The sequence below is a fragment of the Asterias amurensis genome, chromosome 2, assembly GCF_032118995.1.
Source record: "Asterias amurensis chromosome 2, ASM3211899v1".
Taxonomy (NCBI): Eukaryota; Metazoa; Echinodermata; class Asteroidea; order Forcipulatida; family Asteriidae; genus Asterias; species Asterias amurensis.
Window position 1 is genome coordinate 15,105,180 of NC_092649.1, and position 16,063 is coordinate 15,121,242.

The 16,063-nt window shown below is 38.0% G+C and overlaps 1 protein-coding gene across 4 annotated transcripts in view; it reads right to left on the reverse strand.

Moving 5' to 3' along the window:
• Window positions 1-16,063, reverse strand: part of LOC139934028 (voltage-dependent L-type calcium channel subunit alpha-1D-like) — a 205,497-nt gene that overhangs the window by 50,794 nt on the left and 138,640 nt on the right. For 3 of the 4 annotated variants that reach the window (XM_071928304.1, XM_071928300.1, XM_071928301.1), the window contains exons 11-22: window positions 15,489-15,524; window positions 10,657-10,750; window positions 9,500-9,660; window positions 8,079-8,301; window positions 7,136-7,346; window positions 5,944-6,064; window positions 5,293-5,545; window positions 4,419-4,440; window positions 4,078-4,126; window positions 3,084-3,231; window positions 1,732-1,861; window positions 773-832 (exon numbers count right to left, since the gene is read on the reverse strand). In XM_071928304.1, coding sequence (XP_071784405.1) covers window positions 773-832; window positions 1,732-1,861; window positions 3,084-3,231; window positions 4,078-4,126; window positions 4,419-4,440; window positions 5,293-5,545; window positions 5,944-6,064; window positions 7,136-7,346; window positions 8,079-8,301; window positions 9,500-9,660; window positions 10,657-10,750; window positions 15,489-15,524 — 1,508 coding nt within the window. The remainder of the gene's footprint in view (window positions 1-772; window positions 833-1,731; window positions 1,862-3,083; window positions 3,232-4,077; window positions 4,127-4,418; window positions 4,441-5,292; window positions 5,546-5,943; window positions 6,065-7,135; window positions 7,347-8,078; window positions 8,302-9,499; window positions 9,661-10,656; window positions 10,751-15,488; window positions 15,525-16,063) is intronic. The other variant, XM_071928302.1, reaches the window with a different exon arrangement.

Here is a 16,063-nt window from a genome sequence, read left to right on the forward strand (position 1 = left end):
TGTCAGAGAATTATAATAACAACAATAGTATGGGTTAAACCAAAATGAACATTCTTCATCCTATAATAGATGTTAAATTTGCATCAGGGATTAAGAATATTAATTTTTGGTTTTTACCCATACACCGATGTGTGTTAGCACTGTATACTCAGTACTTTCCCCGAGTCCTGTGAAAAAATATCACAGGCATGTTACTTATAATAAAAAAATAAATAAAAAAAAATGCAAATTTAACATCTATAAACAATAATATGAATAATAAGTCATTCTTGTAAAAGCGCATTCTGTCCATAAACAAGACCCCAATGCGCTGTACATGCATTAAAACTACTTAAAGTTCATGTAATTCTGCTGCTGGCAGCGAATTGAATAGATTGTTAATAAACCATTGAATGAAATGAATTAAAAACACTAGACACTATTGGTAATTGTCAAAGACCAGTCTTCTCACTTGGTGTATACCCACATATGCACAAAATAGCAAATCTGTGTAAATTTGAACTCAATTGGTCGTCGAGAGTTGCGAGACAATACTCGGAAGAAAAAACATCCTTGTCACACCAAGTTGTGTGCCTTCAGATGCTTGATATTTTAGTTGAAAATTGCTTCGTTCTTGAAAACTACATCACTTCAGAGGGAGCGGATTCACACAATGATTTATACTACCAACAGCTCTCCAATGCCTCCATTACAACAAGTACGTTTTTATGCTAACAATTATTTTGAGTAATTACCAATAGTGTCCAGTTCCTTTAAACCATGTCTTACGCACCTTTAAAAGAATCTCTACCGTGAAAATACCTGTGAAGCCATAGTCAAAGAAATTTAAAATCTGAAAGAAGAACGAAAGATAATGACAAACCATTAGTTTTAAATTAAAGTACAGTACAAACATTCCAAACTTCAAGGTTTGTTTATTTTCAAATTGGGGAGGTAGTGCTTTCTGCTCTACCGGCTAGGCTTTGAATTGAAGATACCCAAGCCTACATTCGTATGGACTGTGAAAGGGGTAACCCTGTTTCAGCCCTAGGAGTAGGGGGCAATGGCCTCTGGAAACAAATAATTGTAGCCCACACCTTGAAGTGGCCTTCGGCCTTGTGTGTCAGGCGACTTGCATTAAAAAATAAAAATAAAAAAAAGTTCAAAGTGGACAACAACAAAAACACAGACACACCACTGGAACACACAGTCGTGTTTGACCATAGAGGACACCTTTGTACTTTCTGTTGTTCCTGTATTGAAGCAATCTCTATTGGTTTTGTACACAAATGACTAGTGAGGACCCATGAAAACAAAGAACCGACCAGTGATGAGGACCTATTGTCCCTGTTGAAAAATGTCCTCGGAGGGTTGGCCATACAAACCCAGAGATGCAGGCCCGAGGGATTGCCTAAAAGCTAAGAAACGTTGGGAGGCTTTCCCACTGCACTGCACCCGCTCAACGGAGAAAAAAAAACCAGGAAGACAAGACAAGACACACAAAATACAGTTTGTTTAAGACTAATGTAAAAGAATGATTTCTTCTGTAGATCAAAAAAAAAAAAATAATAATGGTCTGAAATTTCGACCATAGCAAAGTCATTCTCTTTAGCCTTCGAAAAAGACTCTGCTGGGTTGAAGTAAGTCAAGGCCATTAACTATTTTATGCATTCATACCATCGGTCCTTTTACTTAATAACTTCTTTGCAACGCCTAATTCTATTTTCTTTTTAGATGATGTATTTCTCTTACCGCATTTAAGTTTTTGTTGATACCTCTGGGGTCTTCCGCAGCCAGCATACCACTACTGACTAAGATGAGAACCAGTACTGTGTTTGAGAAGTAGCTATGGTTCACGATGTAGAAACAAGCTTGACGGAATCTGTCAAGATTTTAAAAAATCAATAAAGAATCCATAAATATAACATAACGGTAATAATAATCGGTTTTATAGGGTTTTACACACCTGAAGGGAGTCTCACAGTGCTTCCTACATTACCCCTGGTCACTGGGCCTTTAATTCATTCCTTAAACCATCTCATGTAAAACTCAGTTCACTATAGTCCAGTAGCCTTCTTTACAATAAACTCTTAATGTAAAACCTGGACATTGAAGCATCCTTGCTTTCATTGTGAGGTAAAGAAACTATTTAAAGTCACCTGTAAATGGTATTTTTTCAAAATATTTTTTCAAAATAAAGCTTTTGTCACTAATATATGTGTTTTGATGAGTGGAATGTGAATAAACAGTTAACTAAGGTTTTAAAAAATCAGTTCTTATGTTATTTACAAATTTAAGAGTAGACCCCGACCCGAGAGGGCGCTGTTCGTGACGTCAATCGAGGCAGACTTTGCCTGTAATGCGTAGAGTAAACACAATTGCAAAGTACATTTATGGACCAAGTTGTGAGTTTGTACGTTTCAAAAAAAGATTGTTTTGGTTTTTTTCCGGCAATGCCGACCAGGTGTATTGCTGCTGAATGCAGAAAAACACTTTTTGAAACGTACCAACTTACGACTTGGACGTACATGTACTTTGCACGTGTTTACTATACGCATTGCAGGCAAAGTCTGCCTCGATTGACGTCACAAAAGGGGGAGGCGGAGTCAGCCCCCCAAACAACTTTATATATTTTTTAAACATATAAATCGTGACAAACAATTACTAAAAAAATTGTTTTATTGTTCGTAAGCATATACTCTTATGTTTGAAAGAAAAAAAATTATATTTCCAGGTGACTTCAAAGGCACTTGACAGTTTTGGTAATTGTCTAAGACCAGTGTAATCATGTGGTGTATCCCACATGCATAAAATAACAATCCTGTGAAAATTTTTACTCAATTGGTCATTGAAGTTGCAAGAGAATAATTCTTAAAAAACACCCTTGTTGTACAAATTTGTGTGCTTTCAGATACCTAAAAAGGCTATTTGAGTGAGAAAGTACCTCTTTCTCAAAAACTATGCTACTTCGGAGGGAGCCATTTCTCACACTGTTCTATATTATCATCACTAGGTTTTTATGCTAACAATTATTTTGAGTAATTACCAACAGTGTCCAATGCCTTTAACATGAGTGTATAAATAATATAATTGATTGACCGCACCTGTTATCCGAACTGAACATAAAGAGTGAGCTCTCCTTAGGCATCGGTTGCTTCTTACTCCGCAAGTCAATCTCAGACAGACGTCTTGGCCTGGCTGATTGAGTCGTCACAGTTTCTTCTTCTTCATCCTCATCTTCATCTTCCTCCCCTAAAGATGAACAAGAAACAAAATAACCAGTCAGAGGATACACACTAAATGGCATTTAAAATATTTTAAGCTGTTAATCTTACAGACAACAGGTGGTGCTTTCATGTCTGAAAGCTACAACAGTATGTCCCATTCCGTTCCCTACGCTCTTCCTCAGAGAACCTCTTGGCCGAACATCGCACCGTCTCTAGAGCTGGTTCACAAGAATTTTCTGCTAATAATCCAAATCTATGGAATTCATTACCACCACATCTTCGCCATACAACTTCACTTGGACAATTCAAGAATCTACTTAAGACTCATTTATACAAAAATACTTGACTGTTTTTTGTTGTCTTCACTTTACATTGGAATCTTGAGTTTGGACTTCTTTGTTGCATCTTCATTAGGCGCTTTGTAACCTTAGGAAAAAGGCGCCTCATATAAATGCTAATATGTTCCTAGTACACATGTCCCATCATGCCTGCGTCCCATACTCTATTCGCTGATCAGAGATGGAGAAAAACGCATGAAATATAGCTTGAAACTATACCTTCTTCGAATTACCAAACATTGAAAAAGAAATTTGCATTATGATCAGCTCATGACAAAATCGAAGTGTGCAAGATCAACGTCCGATGCTCCAGAGTTGTTTTGAACGACTGCAACAGTCGATCTATCGACTTTTAGTGCATCAAGTCGCTCATAAGTGTTTTAGGCGTAGAACTTGTGAATTAAGGCCCAGTGACCAGGGGTAATTATGTTGGAAGCGCTTTGAGACGCCCTTTAAAATAAAAAATGCTTTAAGACGCCATTTAAAATAAGAAATGCTTTAAGTGGATTTTGTATTTCGGCGATAGCACTTACCAGGTTCTTTAAGGGCTTTCTTTGCCTCATCATCATCTGTGTTAAGTTGCTGTAAAAAGATTCAAATCAAGATCAGATCAAAATTTATACAATACTGGGCGAAAATAAGGCTAAAGAATCTTGGAATTAAAAAACTTAAACTTGGAGCACTTTGTCAAAATCTGTCAAAACTTGAGTTTAACCACCAGTCTTTCACAGAACCGGCACAGCTTATATAGAGGGTGGTGTCTCCTCAAACCTTACTCGTTTTTATTCCAACCGTCGTTGTTCGTCTTGTTTATAACAAATACTAGTTTTTGGTTCTGAAAAATGTGGACAACTTTTACAATCGTCTTCTTTACCTTTTCACCATCTTCTGATGCCCTGCAAAAAATGAGAAAAATGGAATTTGGAAAAGTTACAAACAAGGCAAAGTTTTTAATAATAATAATAATACCATTTATATAGCGCCTTTTCCTAAGGATACAAAGCGCTCAGAGAATGACAGGAAAAAACAAAAAAGGGAATGCAAACAAAACCAAGAGGAAAACCACGACTAGGCAAAGCTAGCAGCATTTAGCCAAGAAAGTCCCGCGAAAAGCCGGTCTCTCTTTGACTAAAACCGCAGGCCAAGCATGCGAGATTTACTGATTGAAAATGAATGTTTTCAGAGACCTTTTGAACAAGGTAACAGAGCTAGAACTTTTGGTTGAGTTTGGAAGGGAATTCCACATTTCATATTTTACAGAATATATGATATGAATATCTAAGACATGAATTGTTTAAAAACCTCTTTATAACAAAAAGAAGAAATTAGCAGAGTGGTGATTAATGTCATATATTGGCTACGGCCGTATCAAAGTTTCACATAGCTGTTAACAAAATTCTGCTGAGCAAATTTCTAGGCTAAGCAAGAAATGATCTGGTACCAGTCGCAGCAATGGTAACTGTATAGTATTCTGACTGGTAACAATTTTTTGCTAAGCAAAAGTTGTTTGTGCTAGGGTAAGTTTCTTTGCTTACATGCTTTATAAAATTGGGCCCTCTTGACTCCCAAGATGGTGAGACGGCACAGTCACTGCGCGTGATGTGCGTGCATTGGGTCAATACTTCAACCTACGTTGAAGCGGTGATCAAACCATAGCTGTTTAGCCATAACCCCCAATTGGGACACCTACACTACCTTAGTTTCTGATCCACCAATCAGACTAGTACCCTGACTCCTTGTATACCTACTTGTGGTTATTTGCAGCTGGGGATGGAGTCTCTTTATTCAGTGCTTTCCGTTTCTCTTGCAACCTCTTGGGTCCCCGAATGACTCCCTTGGGATCCACTCCTGGAGGCAGCTGCTTGGATAGATCCAGCTGGTTGGCTCGTCTTATCGACTTGTTTCTCTTCTCCTCCTCTTTCTCTTTCTCTAAGGCCGTCAGACTCTCCGCATCGGCGAGGTTATCCACAGCGATGGCCAAGAAGACATTCAGTAAGATGTCTGCGAGATGGGTAGCTCAGGAAAGTCTTTAAATAGTGTTGGGTTTGAACAGAGAAAAATTTATAGGAGTGGGACTTGAACCAACAACCTCCAGATTAACATACCGTCACTGTACCAACTGAGCTATCCAGCCCTATGCAAAAAAAAACCAGCTTCTTACATGTAAAACATTACCAGGACATTAATCAATTAACACAACTTTGTACGAGATCTGATGATCTAGTTCGTTGTTGGCGGGAAAAATTAGCCTCATACTGTGGTTTTGGCACTGGTTTGATGACCACGGTCCAATTTCATGGAGCTGCTAAGCACAAACATTTTCTCAGCATGAAATGATAAAAACATGATTAAGATAACTTAAGTTTAACGTGGCCAGTGATCTGTCTTTTTAAGGATACAGTTTCCGCAGATATAGAGGATCATGAAGTAGACGCTTGCCACGATACCCATAGATTGGACTCCACCATATGCTCTAATACCGTCGTACATCACCACATTCCAATCTTCACCAGTCAGAATCTGCAATAAATAGTAACAATAAATCCATCATTTAATGACTTGATGACTAGAGCAACCTAGTCGAAATGTTGAGTCCGATTAAGAATTCACTCAAGTTAATAACAAGAAGTTCCGTTGATCCACTAAAACAAAAGTAGTTGTCCCGGTCGATTTTCTACCTTCCACTCAGGCAGTAGTTAAAAAGCAGGACAGTTCTTTTCAGAACTGAGAAGTCTTCAAAAGAACATAGTCTACCTAGCAAGAAGATAGACACATGGTGTTACCGAAACCGAATATATATCCAACATTCAAGTTATGTTGGAATAGAATAGGAAACCCATTGTATTGTTTCGTGAGTCTTAGGTTTTGTGTCGTGGCCCGAGTTGTCTGGGGCGTTAAACCCAAGCTCTGATGGCTGTTTTAGAAGTGTGTGGGTTCAAGTCCGAGTTGTGACACCTGTGTTCTTTGGCAAGACACTTTACTACGATAGCTTCTTAAACCCAGGTGTAAATGGGTACCTGCGAGGGTAGAGATTATTGATGTGAATTGTTAATCACTATGCCTGCCCATTTGGTGCTCATGCATATTCCTATGGAGTTGAGGTGGTTTCAGGAATGCTAAAGGCTCTCCGAGAAGAAATTGAATGCATTCACTTTTCAATGTTGACATAATCTTCTCTAGGGTTTGTAAGACCCTTAGAAGCGAAATCGTCTCCAAGTGCAGGCATCGAGACAGACGTGTGCTTGCTTCACTGACTTGAGCGCTTACTAACTTCATTGACAAAATGCGCGTAACGCGAGATCAAGCTTGATTAGAAAAGGTGAATTTGCTACTTGTGTTCTTTTTTCGTCATTCTGCTGATGAGTGTCTTGTGCTACTAAATTTTGCTGGTAACTTGTTTTTGTTAAGCAGTACTTTTCTGTGCTTAGCAAGTATTATAAACTTTAATGCGCTTCACAGCTTGGACAACTCTAGTGAGGGCGTTGTTGGATAGCATCTAAGACTGCAAAGTGCTCCTGAATGACTCTAGATCGATTTCCAATATTGAGGTTAAGAACTAGAGGTTTTTTCTTTATGATGAACGGATCCTACCTGGAACACGGTGAACAGCGACTGCCAGAAGTTATCAAAGTTACTACGAGGTTTCTCCTTGGTATCGGCGAAGTTGAAACGGCCGCCGAAGAGTTGCATTCCAAGAAGAGCAAAGATGAGGATGAAGAGAAAGAGCAGGAGAAGAAGGCTGGCGATAGAGCGCATACTGTTAAGAAGAGATGCTACCAGGTTACGAAGTGATGCCCAATATCTGCAAAAAAATATATACAAGAGACATGATATTTGGTTCTTGGAAAAAAAGTAGGAACATTTCATCGAGTACAAGGGCTGATCTATATGTACATAAAGTGTAGGCTTGAACATGCTTTTCATTTTATCATGACTTTTCTGATATTTCAAAGTGCAAACAAAACTGAAGAATATCATTCTTGACACAAGAGAAAAGTCTATATTTATTGACTGTGCAAGTCTTGTTTGTATTCCGACTTCAAGGACCCACACAGGCCTCCAAATATCCCCAGGCACCCACACCAATTGCCTTGGTGCACTAGAGGAAAATTGCTGTGCCCCTTCAAGAGTGAAGTTTAAGGCCTGCCCAACCACATGAAGTTTTATGTGTGGCTGGAACTGTTTCTTCAAATATTTCAGTTTAACAAAGCTGATGGCTCTACAATTGTTGGGAAAGTAAAATTATTACTATGTGGGAGTTTGCAGAGTTCCCTTGACGGGAAGATCATTAATAGTGGGATTCAATGTGTGGTGAAGAGGTTTTCAACTAGTGGTTTAATCCCAACGAGGCACAGGTGCACAGGTGCAAGCTTGCGTGTCACGCCCATGTTTGAACACTTTTTACTGGTGTTATATCATCCGTTCAGACAACCCCTCGTGATGTCCTCTCGACCAATCAGAATGGATAAACTGTCTTAGGTATTTATGAATACAAGACAACTACATCCCTCCATGGTTTTTTTTTTAACATTACCTAGTGACTTTGAAGACCCGAAGTAATCTGACGCAGCGTAACACACTAATCCCAAGTTGGATAACTTCTGCATACATTAAGACCACCTCTAGTAGGCTGCTGCATACAACGAAGCAATCAAAACGATTGAAGAGCGAGACAAAGTAACCCTGGAAACCGAGACTATACATCTTGATGATCATCTCAACAGTAAAGATGACAACAAAGAGGAAGTTGCCAATATCTGCAGAGAAATAAAGATGCAAGGAATATACAAATTATTTTATTGTAAATAAGTATGGATTTTTAATATATGGCCAGGGATATTGGAAATGAAGGCCTTCGGGCTACAGTTTTTTTGTAAACTTTTTCAATTCCAGGCGTATTTCCCTGATTTTTGTTTTGTTTTACGTTTGTTTTCTGCATATGTTTTATGCCTTAATAATAATTAAGCATCTAAAGGGATAGACGTTAAAGGCAGTGGACACTATTGGTAATTGTAAAAGACCAGTAATCTCACTTATGTATCCCAACATATGCATATAACAAACCTGTGCAAATTTTGCTTATCGCAGTTGCAAGAGAATAATTAAAGGGAAAATAATTGGAGGGACAACAAATGTTGGTGCTATCCCATCCAGTGACGCTGTGTCTATTGACTTGTCCTAATTAGACGAACTGCATTTGCGACGATACGTATTCAAATAATGGCAACTGTGCTGGACTATTTCCGCTAGTGTTGTTTTAACGGAGGAAGTGGTAAGGAAAGAGTACAACCAAGGGAGTTGACCTTTTATGATTGTAAAGGTCAGTAGTGAATGTGAGGGTTCGAGGTAGAGAGATTGGTTTGACAACAAAATTAACGTAAGGCAGTGTCTTCATTGACGGTTTTGGCATGAGCTCAATTTTTGTGAAAATTTCAAGAAAGACCGCAGGGCATGTAGCTCAAAACTTTTAAATCAGAATCTTTCGTAATAACAGAAACTGGCTACCAGCCAAAATTCCATGAAAGTTTACACTGTTACACTATTACAAACAAGTTTGCTAAGCAGTATTTTCTACTTAACAGCTTGATGAAATAAGACCCTAATTATGGCACAGCCTAAAATTGTTACAAATGGTGCCCGCTCATCTTTTGCTTACCCAATAAGTTTGCTAAGCAGTATTTTCTACTTAACAGCTTGATGAAATAAGACCCTAATTATGGCACAGCCTAAAATTGTTACAAATGGTGCCCGCTCATCTTTTGCTTACCAAATAAGTTTGCTAAGCAGTATTTTCTGCTTAACAGCTTAATGGAATTTGGCCCTGGTTAAGACACAGCCTAAATGCTTACGTGCCCATTCATCTTTGGCTAACCAAATAAGTTTGCTAAGCAGTACTTTCTGCTTAACAGCTTAATGGAATTGGGCCCTAAACTCTGAAGAGAAAGATGATGTTACCTTGGAAGCCCTCTAGCCATTTAGGTTGGTTATAATGCTCCGAGGCTAGGATGATTGTATTAAGGAACACCATGATGATAACAATCCAGTAGAATGCTTGGGATTTGACGGCTTGTCGACACATCCTCCTACATCGACGATTCCATCGCCTCAATTGATGCCTATCAAAAGGAAACATGAATATGATAATGCATCAGATTCAAATGGTTTTATAGGATTTGATGCATTGCATAGTAAGGAATCAATGTATGTATTGTTTGAAGCTTTGCATGGTGTGGAGAAATAAGAAGAAACTATAAATAAATAGTAAACTTGCGGGTACAACCATGTGTAAATCTCTTAGGATTAGTGTTGGCTCTGAAAAGAGCCGGTTTTGTCTCGACGTTTCAAATAGTACACAGGTATACTCAACTCATCTTCACATTCACTACCATACTTTAAGGGTAGATTAGGTTCTTTTGAGAACTTGTCTTGCTTTATGTTCTATTACTGTGAAGTAATTTGTTTTGGAATTCGGAAGCCTTCTACTGCAGAGTAGATTTTGGGAATTCGGGAGACTTCTCGGTTCTGAAAAGAACTGTCCTGCTGTTTAACTACTATCTAGGGGGAAGGTAGAAAATCAGCAGGGACTACTACTTTAGCTTAGTTGATTGTGGGGACTTCTTATTATTTCCACGGAGTGAGTTCTTATGGTTCAAAATGGTTTTGCTAAAAGAGAACATAATGCATTGTTCATACTCTAAATGAGTAATTGTGATCATTTTTTGACAAGTTCTTTTTCTTTAGTGGCGTGTCGTGGCTGAGCGTTTTAGAGCACCGGACTCAAGCTGTGGTATTTTTAATCCCCCGAGTTTTGGGTTCGAGTCCTAGACGTGACTGTAGTGTCCTTTAAGCAAGACTCTATTATTGCTTTGTCCTTCAGATATAAACCCAGTATTATTTTCTATACAACAAATACAATGCAAGTCATTTAAAAAATGGTAGTATTATGGTATTTATAAACTAATAAACATTTGTAAAAGAGTTTTTAAAATGGTAGTCCATTTCTTCCACATCATCAATTATGGAGTAAATTTGTGGGGATTCGGGAGAATTCTCTACTTCATTATGACCGAGACAGTTGGCTGCATAGCTACAAGAAAATATATCATCCTCACTTCTTCCTCTGCACCCATGACTGCATCGGGAGGTCCCCGCTTCCAAGCTCTTCCGATTTCTCTGAGGAATCCGACTCGCTCATCGGCTTGGGAACTGTTAAAGGGATGAAATACAACATCAGACAAGCGTGAAAAAAGCCAAACACCAAAGGAGAGCGGCCTGTTACGACACGGACTGCTCAGTTGAGACATCCATCGTGTAGTTTCACACCTTCTGGAGGCAGTCAGCCGCGGGGGAAATCTTAAACCGGGTCGTCGACACTATCTTATCATTCTTATTACCTCAAGATCTCACACACACACACACACACACACAAACACGCACAACCGCACAACGCAACAACAAAAAAATCGCTGGCAAATATTTGAGTTGGGAATTTTGTTTTACATCACTGCGAGGTGCCAAAAGAGCATTAATAAATCACAACCTGGATTAGAACAGCTCAGATTTCCAAAGCATGTTTCAATTTTTAACAAGTAGTCAACGCAAATAGTCTCACTTGTTGTTATAAGCCGTTAATATTGACGCCAGCCGAGTTGCCAACTAGACAGAGCGAGCAGAACTGACTTTTTATCACTTCCCAATATAAATTGTGTGTTAGTGCTGTATGAATGTTTACTAATGGGTTCAATTATCAACCCAATTATTGAACGACAATGTCATTGTGTCTTGCTAGGATTTAATTTTTATTTGTTATTTATTTATTTATTTATTTATTTATTTTTTTATTATTATTATTTTTTTTTGGGGGGGGCAAACCTAACAGGCCTGGAATTACATGCATGCCATAGAGGTCATGACCTTCATTGCCCCCGAGCTTTGCCTTGGTGCCCCTTCAAACATTTCTCATTGACTCTAAGATTTTACGATGTAATTAAAAGTGCTCTTTACAAAATGAAAGTGGCCTTGTTGCCCTTTCGAAGATGAAATTCCGAGCCTGGTGTAAATTTAACATCTGCATGGATTTCGAGCAGTGAGTGGTCCATGATCTTTCCTTTGACCCTGTTAATAACCTCCCATAAGCTTTATTGTACACAAACTTTCTTGTGGAGGGGACCCCAGTCTTTAGAATTCCCCTATGGAGACCTTTTGTCTTCCATTTTCTATTTTGTTCTTTGTCTCCATAAGGTAGTGAATATGAAATCATAGGAACTTTAATAACCACATATAATGGTATAAATCTGTGTTGTAAAGTGTTTGGGAGGATATCAACCCCCAACAAACACTTTATATACAATTTTAACCAAAACAAAATTGTGTGCAGTTTTTCTTCTTTTTTTTGCTCAAATTATTCAACTATCATTTTTTGTATGGCAAATTCAGGGGGTGATAATCCTATGAACCTTCATCCAAATAGGGAAATATTTTAGCACATTCCACCTATGGTGTACATATTCTTTTCATCACCTTCTATGGTTTTTTTTTTTTCACTGAGTAATTTATTTGAGTATCTATGCAGCATAGTTCCATGGCTATTTTTGGTCCAATCTAATTAGTTGTTGTGAATACCTCATGGCAGTTGATACACCCCATGGTATAAATGCTCACATGTATGATGGATTTATGGCAATGAAACCATTTGTTGAAACCTGGGGCCAATTTCATAGAGCTGATTTTACTAGGCAAGGATTTTTTTTGCTTTAGTCATGGCTCTGCTTATCGTATACAAAGAATTGGCTCTTACGTAGATGGGAATTCTGTGCTTACATCAAGCATTCTTCACAGGTTAGCAGGGAACTTGTGCTTGTGCTCATGCGTACTCCACTATACAAGGTATTCTTTGCTTACGCAGCTAGCTTTGATGCTTACACAGTAAACGGAGAATTAGCGATCGTAAGCGCAGAATTGAGAAGTAAGCGGAGCCATGGAATAGGAGACTTTAGGAACGCTTGGTGGCAGCAGACTTACTAGGTAAAATCCATTGTTCTTGATACGAGCGCACGCTCAGAACTATGTAAACAATGAAAATTTACCTCATAAGCCTGCTGCCACCTAGGGTTCCTAAGTCTCCAATTGGCCAGAGGAGTGTTTGCGAAACATACACTATCTCCCTATAGGGGCAATCTTTATCAACTCAACATGGTACGCTTCTTTTATAAGTAATCAGGCCGATTAAACAATTTTAAACCTGCAGCAATAGACAAAACTATTAAAGCATTATTATTAAATTTTGCTAAAACATCAATTTTCTTTGAACCAGTAAAGAAAGATTCAAGAATCTCTTGTTTGCGAGGACATGAAGGCCATTCCATGTTTCAATGTTGTGCTTTTTTTTTTTTAAGCGCATGGGAGCAGTTTTCATCGAGTTGAATTGAACACTTTATGTTGAAAAAAATTTGCGAGTCAAAGTCATGAGAACCAAGTAGATTTTTGAATAACCACAAAAATGGGATGGAAATTAAAATGATTCCAAACCAAGAAAGTTTTGTTCAAAATGTAACCAGTGCTTATAAATTACTCATCGACTTGAAAAGTGTATAGTGCTTTTAAAGACTTTCATTTAAAGGGAAGGTATATGTTTGATAATCGCCCTTTAAATTAATGGCAATAACAACTGACTTGGTTGAAGAGCAGCTTTCGATAATATAAAGCATTTTGAGCATTTTTATCCAAAACAATTTGAATCTGAGAAGCATTTCAGTCAGAATCGTTTCACAGGTTGTGTATTCCAATTACGGATTATTCTTCCTGCTTGGACATAAACCGCTCCAGATTTTCAGCAATATCTCAGAAATGCTATCACCTTTTTTAATAATATTTTTATTTATCATAGGATTCTAAGAGAAGAATTTTGTTTTACATTTCTTTCTCGTGAGAGTTAAAGGAACATTACAGAATTGGTTTTGCTAGCAAAAACGTTGCTTGCAGTGCAAGCACCTTATGTAACCAACCATATACATAAACTGACAAACCTGTAGAAGTTTGAGATCGATCGGCCATCTGGGCCACAAGAGAATAGTGAAAAACCTATTACAAATTTTGCACTGCACCGATGCCAAAACCAAAATGAATAAAAACCCTCACTGAGCGATAAACTCCAAACGCAAAATTAGATTATTTATTTCTCGTCAAATATGAAATTTCAGAGAGAAATATTTCAAGGGATGTTTTCTACTATCATCATCATTAGACCGTTAAGTTTGATGGGATCTTCACGATTTTTGTTTCTTACCAACTCTGTAACGTTCCTTTAACTTTTAAGCAGGCTTCAGAGTCTAATGTCATTCACGAAAGACATTACATTATAACAATATGCTAAAAGACTACACAGTATAACACTATTCTGAACATGCATTCTGGATAGAAATTATGTAAGCACCTGATGACAACATGCATTATACAAATAAGAAATAATGAACAATACTAAAGGTTGACTAATAACTCTGAAAGTTTGGCTTTAAAACCAAACCTGCTGTTCATGGATTCAGTTCACGACTTCCTGTTTCTAAAATACAACTCTATAATATTTATAGTCTACCATTTTTTTCCCATTTATCTCTTCATTCAAACACAAAATCCAACAAAACTGGAATTTCACAGAGGCGTATATTGCATCTCCATTGCCTCTTGCCCATCTGGACCTAATTTCATAGAGCCTGCCTAACACAATTATGCTCACCAGAATAAGGTTACCAGCTAAAATACCATGTCACATGTAACATCTGTGACTGGTATCCTGCTTATGTTTGCTGAGCAGAAATGTTTCTAAGCAATATTTTCTACTTAGGCAGCTCTATGAAATAGGCGACTAGCCATTTCATGCGCATAATTTTTGAGTGGTTTCATGCTAATTTGTGCTTAACAGAAATATGTTAAGCAAGATTTACTACTAAAGCAATTCTATGAAATTGGGCCATGAGCCCAGCTTAACAGAACTGCTTAAGCAGGAAAAATTGCTTAAAAACATTCTGATTAGCAACTAATTGGCAGGATGTCAATCCTAAATGGTGTAATTTGGCTTGTAACCTTTTTCTAGTAAGCATATTTTTGTTGTGCTTAGCTACCTTTTGTGCTTAAGCAGCTCTATGAAATTGTTCCCTTGATTGTTCCCAATTTATGTGCTTGTTACTCTCGAGAAAGAGGTGCTGGAGAAACATTCATGAAAATCCAGCTTTGTGTTAAATTCAATTCATAATAATTTCCATCAACTCCTTCATTAGCAATTGTTTCAAATACTGGCATTCCTTACTCTGAACATGCTTTCACTAATACATAAAACATTACTTTACACACCAGCACTGTTGCATTTTTTTACGCGACTGTACTCAACATAATTACATCACAAAATTTACACAAAACAATTCATCTACAACAAAGTATCGCACAAGACTTGTTGTCTTCTACAAGACATGCAACATGAGTTCATTCAGTGCTACATGCACAACATCCAAAGAGAATCCACAAGTACAATTTGCCCGCCCTTCTCGACTGACTTTTTATCTCATGAGGGGGCAGCAAACATTCAACCCACGCCCTCCAAGTACAAAGTCAGAAACATTTTTAACGATTCTCCCTTCGAGGGTTCAAATTTTGAAAAGAAGGTGTACTGATTTCACAATTGATATGGCCAAGTTCTGGAAATTTAGGCCGTGTCCGAAACTGCGACTTCGCCTACAGCTACCGCTAGATCGTGTGCCTATTCCTCAAAACTGTCAGACACATTGATTTAACCGTAGCTGTAGCCCAAGTCGCCGTTCGGTCACGACCTCAGAGTTTATTCTAGTACATTCTTTTTTGTGACAGAGGATGACATTACAAAAAGTCTTGCACATTCTCTTTGGATGAAGATAGAGACATCGAAATGACATAAATGGAGACTGAGATACAATACCTTTAGTATTAAGAGTGCCTAGTCTCTTCCAGAGTACTGTTCAAAACAGTTTTAAAATGTTTTTTGGTTGAAAACAAACAAATAAGTATTGAGGAAGAGGAACAATAAGTGATTAAGGGGTGGGGGGGGGGTGGTTGGGGATTGGATATGGGACAATAGAATGATCCATTAAAGGAACACGTTGCCTTGGATCGGTCGAGTTGGTCTTTGAAAAGCGTTTTTGACCGTTTATTATAAAATGCATATGGTTAGAAAGATGATGTAAAAGTAGAATACAATGATCTACACAAATATGCCTCGAAATTGCGTGGTTTTCTTTTTACCTCGTCCAATAACACGGTCGGCCATTTATGGGGGTCAAAATTTTGACCCCCATAAATGGCCGACCGTGATAGTTCGCGACGTAAAAAGAAAACCGTGCAATTTTGAGAGATACTTGTGTGGATCATTATATTCTACTTTTAAAACATCTTTCTAACCATATACGTTTCATAACAAACGCTTTTTATAGACCAACTCGTCCGATCCAAGGCAACGTGTTCCTTTAAGCTTCCCTCTTAATGCATTATTAACAA